At 47.4% G+C, this 12932-nt stretch overlaps 2 protein-coding genes across 2 annotated transcripts; both read right to left on the bottom strand.

Annotated features, from left to right (window-relative positions):
* Positions 1-1820: 1820 nt before the first annotated feature.
* LOC127334692 (uncharacterized) lies at positions 1821-3969 on the bottom strand. Its single transcript, XM_051361220.2, has 4 exons — positions 3573-3969; positions 2455-2565; positions 2203-2283; positions 1821-2066 (listed from the first exon to the last, which is right to left on the bottom strand). The coding sequence occupies exons 1-4, from the start codon at positions 3819-3821 to the stop codon at positions 1992-1994; spliced, it is 516 nt and encodes a 171-aa protein (XP_051217180.1). The 5' UTR covers positions 3822-3969; the 3' UTR covers positions 1821-1991.
* Positions 3970-8406: 4437 nt separating this feature from the next.
* On the bottom strand, positions 8407-10446 carry LOC127334693 (DNA-binding protein S1FA). Its single transcript, XM_051361221.2, has 3 exons — positions 10296-10446; positions 10128-10196; positions 8407-8865 (listed from the first exon to the last, which is right to left on the bottom strand). Exons 2-3 carry the CDS (start codon positions 10152-10154, stop codon positions 8650-8652), a joined length of 243 nt encoding a protein of 80 aa, XP_051217181.1. The 5' UTR covers positions 10155-10196; positions 10296-10446; the 3' UTR covers positions 8407-8649.
* Between the last annotated feature and the right edge of the window lie 2486 nt (positions 10447-12932).

Below are 12932 nucleotides of genomic sequence, written 5' to 3' on the forward strand. Positions count from 1 at the left end.
GTTTTCCACAAACTAATACATAGTTTGAACCGTCGTGGACACAAATATAAAATTTTGCAAAGAAACTAAACCTAACTAGGCCGTGCATCAAAGGTTTCCTGTGTTCGCTGCTAAGAAAGAACACTCGAGGGCACACCTACCACCTAAATCGGAAAATCCAGCGGGAGGATGGTGCCCTTGTTGGTTCTACCGATGAGGCGAACAGGCAGAAACCTCCGTGCACGTATTCGCTGCGAAGAAACAACATTCATTCAGTCGTCCTCCTCGTCGGTGCTGTCGTCGTGGGAGTCCCTGTCGACGTGGTAGTCCCGGAGGCAGCGCCTCTCGTCGAAGACCTTGACGCTCATGTCCCTGTTGCCGAAGTAGGAGAACACGAGGATGAGGCCGGCTTCGAGGCTGTGGTGGCGCGCGAACTTCTCCCAGCCGATGTTGAGGTACATCTTGCCGCGCGCGTCGTAGATCGCCTTGACGATCCACCGGCAGTAGCCGCACGAATGCTCCCGCAGATGCATCGTGCGCGGGCGTACGCCGCCGACGTACTCGGCGAAGGAGTCCGACAGCCTCTGGATGCCGCGCGGGTCGCCCTTGAGGACGTGGACGAACTCGAACAGGACGTCCGGCTCCACGTCCATCTCCGACGATGAAGACGACGGCGTGGGAGGCGACGGCGAGCGTTCAGCTATGCCGCGGCCACGACCACGACCATGACCACGGCCGCGGCCGCGAGGTCGGCCTCCGCCTCTACCAGACATAGCGTCGAGTCTTGTTGAGAGATGGTGGCGGCTAGGGTTTGGGAGAGAGGCGCTAGGGTTTGTGTGTGAGAGGGACGATGAGAGGCGCCCCTTTTTATAGGCCGGAGGGAGGCGGAGGAGCGGTGGCGCTCATTAACGCCGGCACGCAGAGCTAGGCGCGACGGACGCGTCCGCCGCGCCCTCTCGCGGAATCGCACCGTCGCTGCGCGCCATCAACTTCCGTCGCGAGGTAGGCGACGGTTAGGTTTAAATTAATTGTGCCGCTGACGGGTCGGCCCCGCCACTCCCCGCCTCGCTTTTCGTTGTGTCCGGCGTCCCCGGAGCGTCCCCTGTGGGACGGGGACGGGCTCGGGGCGCCGGACACCGTATAGGGGCGCGCCGGACAAAAAAATGGCTTTGGGAGACGCGGCTGGAACGCATTTTCTGTCCGGCGCGCCCCAAATCCCTTTGGGGGACGGTTTGGGGGACGCGACTGGAGATGCTCTTAGGTACCAGCCACCTGCAGCTGCCTAGCTAGAAGCAGCACTCCTCTTCATTTCCTGGGGACTAATTAAACATTACATAGATCGAGTCGATACACTTTTCCAGCTGAACATGACGTCCTAACCTCCTGGTTAGCAGCAGACACCTAACAAATTCGATATGAGTGGGGGTGGTTACTAACCATGCCTGGTGGCTCAGAGACAAAACTGAAGACTTGTTTGTAGGTGCTCAAAGGAACAGGGGAGGGAGGCTAGATCTGCAGGATCAATAAGGTTAAGCTGGTGATCCTTGAAATCAGAATTCCTGCAGCAAAATCTAGTTCCCCTTTTTGTGACAGCGCTAGGTAGTATTACTGCCCTTCTAGCAATAACTAGCCACTGCTAATGGAATAATGGATTTCTCACACTCTGTTTAGCTACAGCTAACAACGACGACAACGGACGAACACCACTTAACAAATACCACCACAATGGTTGACACACGCCGTCGTATTCATCTTTTTCCAATCAGTCTTGTTCCTTGGTCCCTTTCGTTTAAATACGTCAGTTTTACTTGACACTGACAGTGCAACAATACTCAAAACAGTTAATCAGAAGAAACGGAAAATCAACAAGAATCGCTCACGACATCGAAAGTTACAATAAGCTGACACAGATCACATACATGCATGAACATGAACAAATCCATGGGACGGAGATTGCACAGAGGAATTAAGCTCCCGGCAGGCCAGGGCGATTAACATTAACTGACGTCTGTCTAGTAGAGCGAATCGACTGTCTTATTCAGCTCTTCAAGCTTCTTCATCCTCATCCTCTCGCTTTCGCTCACCAGCTGCGAGAGACAGAGGTTATGTTAGTTAATTAACAAGTTTTTGTTATGTCTGAAGATTTGCCAAATGAAGAGTCGAGTACAGTGATCCACACCAAATCTTTAACTAAGAGAAATGAGGTGATGATATTCAGTTCACCTCTATTAGCCTGTTGACAAGTAGCGCCTTCTCCTTGCTCTTCTCGTTGTAAGCCTCAAGAATCTCTTTGTATTCTTTCTCCTGTTAATTGTTTTTTAGTTCACGAACAAATCCATATGTCAGCTGGAAATATACAATATACAGTATCACGTAAAAGATTGTTCTAGCATACCTTCTTCAGTGTTAACTATATACTTGTAAAGAAGTCATTATCTTAAGATATATATTCTTAGGAAGCATTTCTGCATTCACCTTCTTGACGCAGTTCTTACTAAGAGGCTTGAGCTGGCGGTTAACTGTGTCGATCCGCCTCTGTATAGATTCGACCTCCTTCCGGGTAGGATCCGCCATCCCTTCCAGCTCCTACAAACAAAAGTATTTGGTTTATGATGTAACATTTCAGATAAAATAGTTTTGGTAGGATCACACAACTTGTGCAAGAATGCAGTCTCTTAGGAAGTGCTTGGGCCTTGGAGCTCGGTCGAGCTCACTAGGTTCAACTGCAACATCTTGCATTTGCTTGCATGCATTTTCTTGGGCCATGGCTTCACCGTGTGCCACAACGTTGCGTGGCGGTTCTAAAAGCCAGATTAACATTTGGCATCGCTTCAGGTGCTCGAAACGCACCAAGGTGCATGATGCTTAAAGCATTGTAAATCAGGCCTTGCCTCTCTAAAATAAGGTTGGACTGGACTCCAATGGGCTATTAGGGGGCCTGTCTCACTAGGACCTAGTTGCCAAAAGAGTCTGCACAACAAAAAGGCACCCATTTTCCTCAAAAAAAAAAAAAAGGCACCCATGATGCTTATATGGGTGAAACAGAACTTGCCACTGTGATGTTTTTTTTAATATTGCTTTTATTTTGTGAAATAGCAGAAATAATATTCAAAAAATATCCAAAAATTACTGCACCACCGCTTTAGCCGAGCGATCGATATGCAGTAATAGCTCAAGTCTGGATCGATAAGTGGGTTTGACCTGCTCGACACCACAGGAAAAATGCAGTAATTCTCGACATATATCGATTAAGCTAGTCTATGACATAGGTGTCGATACAAAGAAATTTTTCAAGAAGTCTAACCTCTCGTTACAAGTTCTACAAAATAATGGTACGAGAATGCAATCTATATTTTGTTGGGGGAACTAATTTCTTTTGACCAGATAGACTTTATAAGAAAATCTTCCATGGGTTGGAATCCGACTATCTTTTCGAACCAACTATACTAACGGCATACGGTCCTTGGGTGAAACGGCAGCATAGTTCTGTACGGGACTACCGGTAACAGCAGACAGTGGTTGGGTAAGGTGGACATGCTTGCTAGTTGCTATTGCTACACGTCTGTAGCCTGGTACCCGAATCACGTACGTACCTGTCTTATGAATGCGAGGCGCTTGGATTCCTCCTCGACGCGTCCGAGCTGCGCGAAGACCTTCTCCCTGACCTCCATCTTCTTCCTCTCGATCTGCTCCTCCTTGGCCTTGAACACCGACAGCGCCGACCTGGACGACCCTTCCCCTTCCCCCGCTCCCTCCTCGGAGGAGGAGAGAGACGACGGGTGCTTCACCCGCAGCACCATCTGCATCGGCTGCTGATCACCGCCCGCCACATCGCCCTGCATCCTCGCACGCTCGTACGTGATCGATCGACGAGATGTTCACTCTCTTGCAGGACGACGACCCTCTCTGGCTAGCTAGCTCGTTTGCTTATTCTCTCCTCCTCCTCTCTTCCCCGGCACCCGGCCACTTATATCACCAACCGGCTGCTAGCCACAAGCTCCCTGTCGCTTTTAGCCTTGGCATGCCGAGTCTCTAAGCAACGTGCAACATGGCCGCATACGAATGCGATCGATCAGTGTATAAAAGGGAGAGGAGAGGGTGAAACGGCTGCGTCGCACAGGGGGTAAAGCTAGCCAAAGGGGATATAATGATCTAAAGCCAGGCCCAGGCATCATTCCATCTCATCTGGCCTTTGCATAAAAGAAAAATCTGGCCATTGCATTGCATCGCATGCATGTGGGGGCGATCGATGGAGAGCGAGCGGCCGGCGTACGTGCGTGCGCCGAACACCCAACGATCGCTTCTGTCAGAAACCATCTCGGCTGGACGTACTGTATTGTCGCCGTATTGTTATCTGCACTTGTGCAGTTGGCGTTAGGTGAGCTAGCTAGCCTCTGTCTGTCGTGGCCTGGGGTCGAGTGCAAGTAACTCTTCCTCACTTTCTCTGGCGCTTGAGCTCGATCGGGGGATTCGGGACCGGAGCAGTGCAGTGCGGGGGAAGTGATTCTGGTGAGCCGACGCATCCATGCATGTCGCCTAGCTTGTGTATGTTTTAGGTACCATACCACTTGGGCCGTTGGGCATAGCTTCCTTTTGAGTGTCTACTGGCTAGCTAAAAGGCCTAAAGCTAGGAAGCGTTGCGGCAGCTGAGAATTAGATAGGAAGGCGAGGGGGACAAGCCGTCTGCAACGCGAGGCTTGGAAGATACACAAATACTACTGTGGTGTGCCGTGTGCCGTGTGCCCGTGTGGTGTGGGTTGTCGTCTGTCAGTCGTCACTGCACTGGAGATGCCTTTGGACTGGGCGTCGGTTTTCGTAGTTGAGTTAGTGCAACTGATCGATCGATGGGTGTGAGAGGAAGGGAGAGAGATGGCCACTCTCAGCTTAATCTGTTAGGCAGATAGATTCATGGGAAAATTCATCATCTTAATCCACAAAGTTAATCAGCCAGTCAAGGGGGGATGGAAGCTATGGAGTTCACATCATTGCCTTTGGCCATCCACAAAGTTAGATACATAGGGTGTGTTTGGTTGGACTGTAATAAGGATGGCAATTTTACCCACGGGTACGGGTACCCGCGGGTACCGTACCCGCATGGGCAGGGTATGGGTAGACTTTTATGCTCATGGGTAGTACACATACCCTGCCCATTAAGTCATGGGCAGGGCACGGGTATAGCCTCGTACCCGTGCGTATACCCATACCCTGCCCGTTTATTGTTAAATTCTTACGTGACACGTCTACTTTGTTACTTATGAGTTGGAATATGAGAATGTGATGTTTATATTATGTTAATTGTTATGTACTCAACTAGGGATGGCAATGGGTACCCATGACCCGCGTACCCGCCGGGTAAAAACCCAATAGGAGTACGGGTTTGGGACAACATATTACCCATGGGTTTGTAAATGGGAAAATATCATACCCATCGGGTAGAGTGGGTATGGGTATGGGATCATAGAACCCATACCCGCGTACCCATGTACCCATCTAAAATTAACAAGTAGGTCACTGCAATATTCTAAACTACTTAATTTTTCCATAATCATACCTTCATGTTGCTAGGCTGAAGCTCATGCTCCCCGGTCTCACAATCGTTGGTAGGTTAGTGAGGATTAGACCCCTATTTAGGATCGTTTCACCTCTTGTCATATTTTTTAATCAATTTGATATGTTATAAGCGCGGATATTTTTACCCACAGGTACCCATTTACCCTGTCGGGTGACGGGTATGGAAAAAAACTTGTACCCGTTGACGGATATGGGTATGGGTGACGGGTAAGAATAAAGGTGACGGGTACGGGTATGGGATGGCTCTACCCGTACCCATACCCTGCGGGTGCCATCCCTATACTCAACTACCTATTATTGAGTTGAGATAATTAATTTTTTAATCGAAATTGTTATTGATAAATGTAAAATTTTGATTGACTTGTGTACAATTTAACTTATCCACCGGGTACCCAATGGGTACGGGTACCCGCCGGGTATGGGTATGGGTAAAGTTTTATACCCATGGGTACGGATATGGGTAGAAGTTTGTACCCATTGACTATACGGGTATGGGTATGGTATTGCTCTACCCTGCCCATACCCTGCCCATTGCCATCCTTAGACTGTAGATTTTATAAAAGCCGTTGGGACAACAGCAGCTGTGAGATAAGGGCATCTCCAGCGGCGCGACGCATTTTAATGTCCGCGAGCGTCCGTTTGCGTCGCGCTGCGGACGCAAAAATGACCGTTTTTGTCCGCGCGTCCGTTTGCGTCTGGGGTCTGCTCCAGCGGGGCGACGCATTTATTTTTTTTCCCTTTTTTCTCTCTTCTCCATTTAAACATAGTTTCAAATATAACATTTTGAAACATGATTTGACACAAACTAACACATAGTTTGGAACATGGTTTACACAAACTAACATATAGTTTGAACCATGGTTGACACAAATATAAAATTTAAAAAAATAGAAGCCAGTTGTGTTGATTTCCGTATGTTCGCTGCCAAGAAAGAACATTCAAGGGCACCCAGTCACCCAAACTGGAAAATCCAGCGGGAGGAGATGGTGCCCTTGTTGGTTCTACCGATGAAGCGAACATCCAGAAACCTCGACTACTGGCTTCGTCTGGCCTGTAGCAAGATTCGCTGCAAAGAAAGAACACTCAACGTTCTAACTATCGGTGTCGGAGCCGGAGTCGTCGGGCTGTGTCGTCGAACACCTTGACGATCATCTCGCCGTCCCCCTCGTAGAGGAAGGTGAGCTGGCAGCCGGGCTCGCGGTCGAGGTCACGGGCGAACTTGTCCCACCCCGTGTGCAGGTACATCTTGCCCTGCCCGTCGAACAGGACCTCCACGGTCCAGCGGCAGAAGTTGCAGCTGGCCTCCCGTAGCTACAAGTGCGCCGGCTCGACGCCGTCGATGAACTCGGCGAACTTGTCCGGTAGCCGCTTGATGGCGAGTGGGTCGTCGTCGATGCGGAGGACGAAGTCGAAGCAGCGCTCCTCCTGCGAGGACGAGGAGGGCGCAGGCGACGGCGAGCGTGGGGCCGTAGTTGCTCCACCACGGCGGCCCCTGCCCCGGCCACGGGGGCGCCCAGGGCCGCGGCCTCGACCGCCTCGCCGGCCACCAGGACCGGCCATGGACTTCCTCGCGGGCTTGGCTGCGTCGCAGGAACACCTAGGCAGCGCTACGGTCGAGCTTTGTGGCGGCTAGGGTTTCTTTGGAGGAGTGGATGAGGAAGAAGAACGCGCGCCCCCTTTATATAGGCCGGCGGCATGCGGTGGCCGCGGGACACGTGGCGTCGCCATTAACCTGGTTGGCGGAGGTGGGCGGCCGCTCGGCAGCCGAGGCATCGTCGCCATTAAAGTGGCGCAGTGTGCCGAAACGATGCAGCGACGCAGCTTTGCAATCGCTGGCGCATTTGAGAAGACGCATCAACGCAAGGTCGCTGCCAGGCGGGCCAGCCGAAACGTCCGCCAGACATGAGCGGACGTTTCCGGACGTCCGCAGAGACGCATCGCTGGCACATATTTGGGCCCGGTCACTTTGCGTCGCCCCGCTGGAACAGGCCCCAGACGCATTTCCGGTCACGGCGGACGAAAACGGTCGCTGAGCGTCCGTTTGCGTCGCGCCGCTGGAGATGCCCTAAGAACTGTGGAAACCTGAAAATTCGTTTGGTTGGAGTAGCCGTGAAACTCTGGATTTTGTGGAAGTTGTGTCCCCACGCACCGGGAAAATGTTTATATTCGTATTGATAGCCAAGTATCGATTTGTGCAGTAACATTCAAATGACTTCATTTCAAAGGAAATAATCATTTTTATAATTCTCTAACCACCTTATTTTCTTGGATCAACCTCAACAAATTTGAGTAGAACTCTACCACACGAACAGAACTAGGTAACATTTAGCTTTTTCCTAGTGTAAGTTGGTTGGGAAAGCTGAATTGAAGGGACTTTTAGAGCAAGTTAACTTTTTCGTATCTCCGCGTAATCTATAGTCATTCACAAAAAAGAAAAATCTTGAGTCGATAATGGCAAACGCATCAACTTGGTGTTGTGGACTCGGCAAACGCATCAACTTTGGTTGTAAATCTCATTCAGAGTTTTGAAATGACCTGGAGTTTATATAGTTTGCAACGACTCAAGAGGCTACAATGGGGATACATTCTTCCAGCATTTCCATGGTAGTCCCATTTGAATCCAAGACAAACAAATCATTCCCCAAGTAAAATCAGAAGCCTGGGAAATGGATACACTGAAGAAAATAACATTGATGAAAACGGTCTAACCATTTTCGCTCTTTTTTATAATTTTGAACTAGCCTTGTGAAGATATATTTTGGCAGCATGAAATTTGAAGAGTTATAGAAAGAAGGATGACTACAACAAGACATAACGCAAAACACTACACAGGTTTCACAAGATAGGCACAAACAATCACCAGCAAAGTTCTTTCTTAATTAAAGACAAAAACTATAAACCGGCAACAGCAGAGCAGCTCAATTTACTCTAAAGTTTATCAGTTCGCCGAAATAAGTTGTCCAAGACCAATGTACCACTTAACACAAAGCTTCTACATAAACAGACACTGAACACTGCAGCTCCAGCTGGTATATTTTTATCAGGTTAAAAAAGGAGCCCAGGATAAGAGTAATTAACATGAGGGACTGATGGATCTCTTCACTCTCCTGGTGCAGAAACACCCTGCTTCAGCTTTTCCCTCTTGAGCTTCTTCTTGGAGACTGGCTTCTTTTTCTTTGGAGGGATCGTCCTCTGTGCGTACAGGTAGAGAGCATAGTTCCCAACAAAGAAAATCAGCAGGAAGCTCACAACCACAAGCAGGACTATCATTGCAGGGTTCAGGCCCTTGCTAGCCTCTTCCACGATGACATTGTTCTGAAGACAAGGAGACAACCAATCAGAAGCTATAATATATACTCGAAATAACAGCAAATTTAAGTTCATGGAGCTTGCAGAAGGTTAACAAAAACAAGACGCAAACTTAACAGTTTGGTATGTTCAGAGTTTCATAAACAATGCTAATTGGCAGCTTATCATTATCAATGATCGCTTCCAATATATAACAATTCGCTTCCACTACTAAGATCGTTGTCTGCAGTTGCACAATTTGACAACAGCACAGAAAAAATCTTAGTTTGAACATATTAATAAGGCTGTCCTTTCTATATTTGCATGTTGTTACACTCAACTGCACTATCTAGGAATGCAAGTAGCCCTGGCTGAAGTGGAGTGAAATAGGATGGGTGAAGCTAAGTGGTCAATTTATAGTAACCAATTTAAGTTTAGGAGAACAATAAAATCTTCCTTTTCAAACAATAATTTGTTAGCTGGCACAAAGATGCACAGGAATATCCAGAACATCTAGCAGCGTCTGAAACTAAATATTGATTTAAACAGCAAGACAATGTGTGTCACCGGCCAATTTAATTTTAATGGATTCAACAATGAGCTTACGGTGTGGAATTACAATTTAGGCAATAACTACAAGGCCATATGTATATCATTGAAAGAGCTGCAGACAAGTGTCGTAAATTTGCTAAACCAACAATAGACATAGTCACATTAAACAAACCTCAGGTATTAACATAAGACGGCTAGGGATAGGCCACAGGTTCAACCAAATGAACAGAAAATTGATCGAATATACAAACACTCACTACGTAAGTACATAGAGCTGTCAACAATCACCACATTTGGCGAGTGAAAAACCAAAGCTTATTCAGAACAATTCAGCATTTTGCAATCATTCTTTATGGTATATAAAATCGATGGTATGCTGTTAAAATTACAACTACCGAGATGAGATAACACATGTTAATGATGGAACTATGGCACTAGTTCTGCAGATCTAACTATCTGCCCACACAATACGCAAGATGGGCAAATGTCCATGACGACGTCGGTGACGCAGGCAAAGGCCGTGGCCACCGGCCCACCGCGCGCTGCAACTCGGTTGGCAAGGCACGGTGACTTGATAGCCCGCTGGAGCGGGCAAGGCAAATGCCAGATCTGGGCGTTTTGGGGTCAACGCAGATCTGAACACTACCTACACCGCTTCCCAACATCTAAGTTACACAGAAGAGCGACCTTGAAACAAACGCATCGAAGAAGAAAGAGCTCGCGGAAAAAATCCTTACCGCCGACTCCGCGAACTTCTCCGCCATGGCGGCCACGAGATCTGGACCAGGCACCACCCTCCGCACCTTCTGAATCAAAAAGATTGGGTGGATTAGGCCGCGGGGGAGAGCCGGAGATAAGCACGAGAGTTGGGACGAATCGTAGGATCTGAAAAAAAAAAAACTCACCTTTGCGCGCAGAGCAGCTGGGAATTCTTCTGCGGCGATCTTACGATCTCGCCCCTTTTGTTTGCCCGTATTGACGCCTTCCTCGCGTGGTTTCTGTGGGCCGTTTTGTTTGGAAGTTTCTACGCCACGTCATCTATCCTCCTCTTTTTATCCTGTTTGGGCCGTGTGACATGATCGTGCTGGTCTAGACACGTCAGGTTTGTTGCGAGTGTGCCCACTTCGCGTGGCTGTATGATGCTGCTCATGGTTCGGATTTGTTTTGATGACATGCTTTTCATTCGTCAAGTACGTGTTGGATGAGCTCGTGGGTGAGTGATGTGCATCTATCTTGTGAAAGAAACAAATATGATTAGGATGAGATGAACAACATTGCGTGGCAAACAGTCACAAATCAATATATATCATCAAAAGGATGAGATAATTGACACTTTTGGTTTTAATAGGATTCTAATAGGATGTTAACTTTCTGTTACATTGTGTCTTTATTCTTTTCCATTCTCCGTTTTAAGAGTTTTTGGTAGGACTTCCTTAAGTTCAATGATTCAAAATTTTCGTGTACGAATGTTTCTACTACGGTGTGGCTTTATTTCGTCGATAATGATACCATGAAAATTGAGAATTTACCATATCTTATGTACTTTGTTTGGATACACATTGTATGGATTTTTAATTCAAAATAATTTTATTCAGGTCATCTAGCCACCGTGAAAGATGGGCGAACGGTTGATGGCTGATAAAATGTGGCATGTTGGTCACAGTGGACATATCATCTCACATAGGTCACCAGCTTCACACAATCAAATAATCTAGAAGTTGTGTACTCCAAGAGTGACAAACACTCGACTTGCATTGAATACAACCGCAACAATCGTGCGGGTGTAACTGCTCGAATCACCAAGTGCACCAAATTAATGATTCACATGAATTTGCACACAATTGATGTGAACTTGCACTACTATTGTTCTTCTAGGTACACATTACCATTTATTTACTTCATCATCGTATGATGACTACTTTAATCTTCTTTTTATGATTGCTCTTGTATGGAACTTCATTCAAAGCTCATTGAAACATTCAATGCACCTAGATGTTAATCAATAGTAGATATTTCTTTGTTACGCATGATTGAGATCACTCGCCAGCCCATTTTACCATTTTCTCTTCCTACTTGGAGGTATCTTGAAGCCAACTTCAAGTCTCTGACTATTCAAAACCACTTGATATGTCATGAGCTTGAAGCAAATTTACATGCATTTCACTTGTTTTGAGCTTGCCCTTTCTCAACTTTACGAGCAATCAACACTTGATACCACTTACACTTGAGACATGAGAGATGATCATCATCTTGATACCTATCTCACTAAATGAAACCAAATCCACATGCATACTCTCTTCATACATAGCAAAATGATTAATCCATAAATACAATCAACTAGTAACCAATATATAGACACTTGATCATATGATCACAAGTGCGACATCCTTCAAGCTCAACCGATAACATCATGGTCAACCATCATCGACTCTTGATCCTCATATAGGTTCACACCTTGAACCATTTCTTCGATTGTTCATCTTCACGAGATGGAATTTTCAATTAAGTTTTCACGAAAACACACAAAAAAAACTTTGTGTTTTTAATGCATTGATAAAAAGAGAACACTTACAAGCCTAAGACCAGGCCGATACAACCGAACTCAAAACACATAGCAAGAACAACCACCACCAAACAACCCTAGCCTAGATACCATCAACGCACGTGCACACGTCACACATACCTACCAAAACCCCCGTCACAAGAAGCGAGAAACCAACACTACATAGAGAGAAAAATTGGGCCGCTTCAGCTTTGGGAATGATAGCAAGTCAATGGTGCCGCGAGTCGTTGGCCTCGCGCACAAACGTAGAAGCCTCAAAACCTCCAGTCACCTTCTTGGGGAGCATGGTGAAGTGAGCTTTCTAGACCAGAGAAAAGCGGAGGAGAGAGAGTGAAAGTCAGTGAGCGAATCTAGGATGCTATGCTTAACAAGATCCCATTTCCGCTTGAAATAAGCATGTCCGTAGCCATCCGGGCCCGGGCTAGGGTTATCATTCGTGGAGAGATGAGCATCCCTAATTTCCTACGGGGTGAAAGGGCGGATCAGAGTGGTGGCTGATACGTCTCCAACATATCGATAATTTCTTATGTTCCATGCTTGTTTTATGACAATATCTACATGTTTTATACGCACTTTATGTCATATTTATGCATTTTTCGGCACTAACCTATTAACGAGATGTCGAAGAGCCAGTTGCTGTTTTCTGCTGTTTTTGGTTTCAGAAATCCTAGTAAGAAAATATTCTCGGAATTGGACGAAATCAACGCCCAGGGGCTTATTTTTCCACGAAGCTTCCAGAACACCGAAAGGGAAACGAAGTGGGGCGACGAGGCGCCGCCACACTAGGGCGGTGCGGCCCAAGGGGGCCCGCGCGGCCCTAGCGTGTGGCCCCCTCGTCAGCCCTCCGACTCCGCCCTTCCGCCTACTTAAAGTCTTCGTCGCGAATACCCCAGTACCGAAAGCCACGATACGAAAAACCTTCCAGAGACGCCGCCGCCAATCCCATCTCGGGGGATTCAGGAGATCCCTCCGGCACCCT

Source organism: Lolium perenne, chromosome 2, assembly GCF_019359855.2.
Source record: "Lolium perenne isolate Kyuss_39 chromosome 2, Kyuss_2.0, whole genome shotgun sequence".
Lineage (NCBI taxonomy): Eukaryota > Viridiplantae > Streptophyta > Magnoliopsida > Poales > Poaceae > Lolium > Lolium perenne.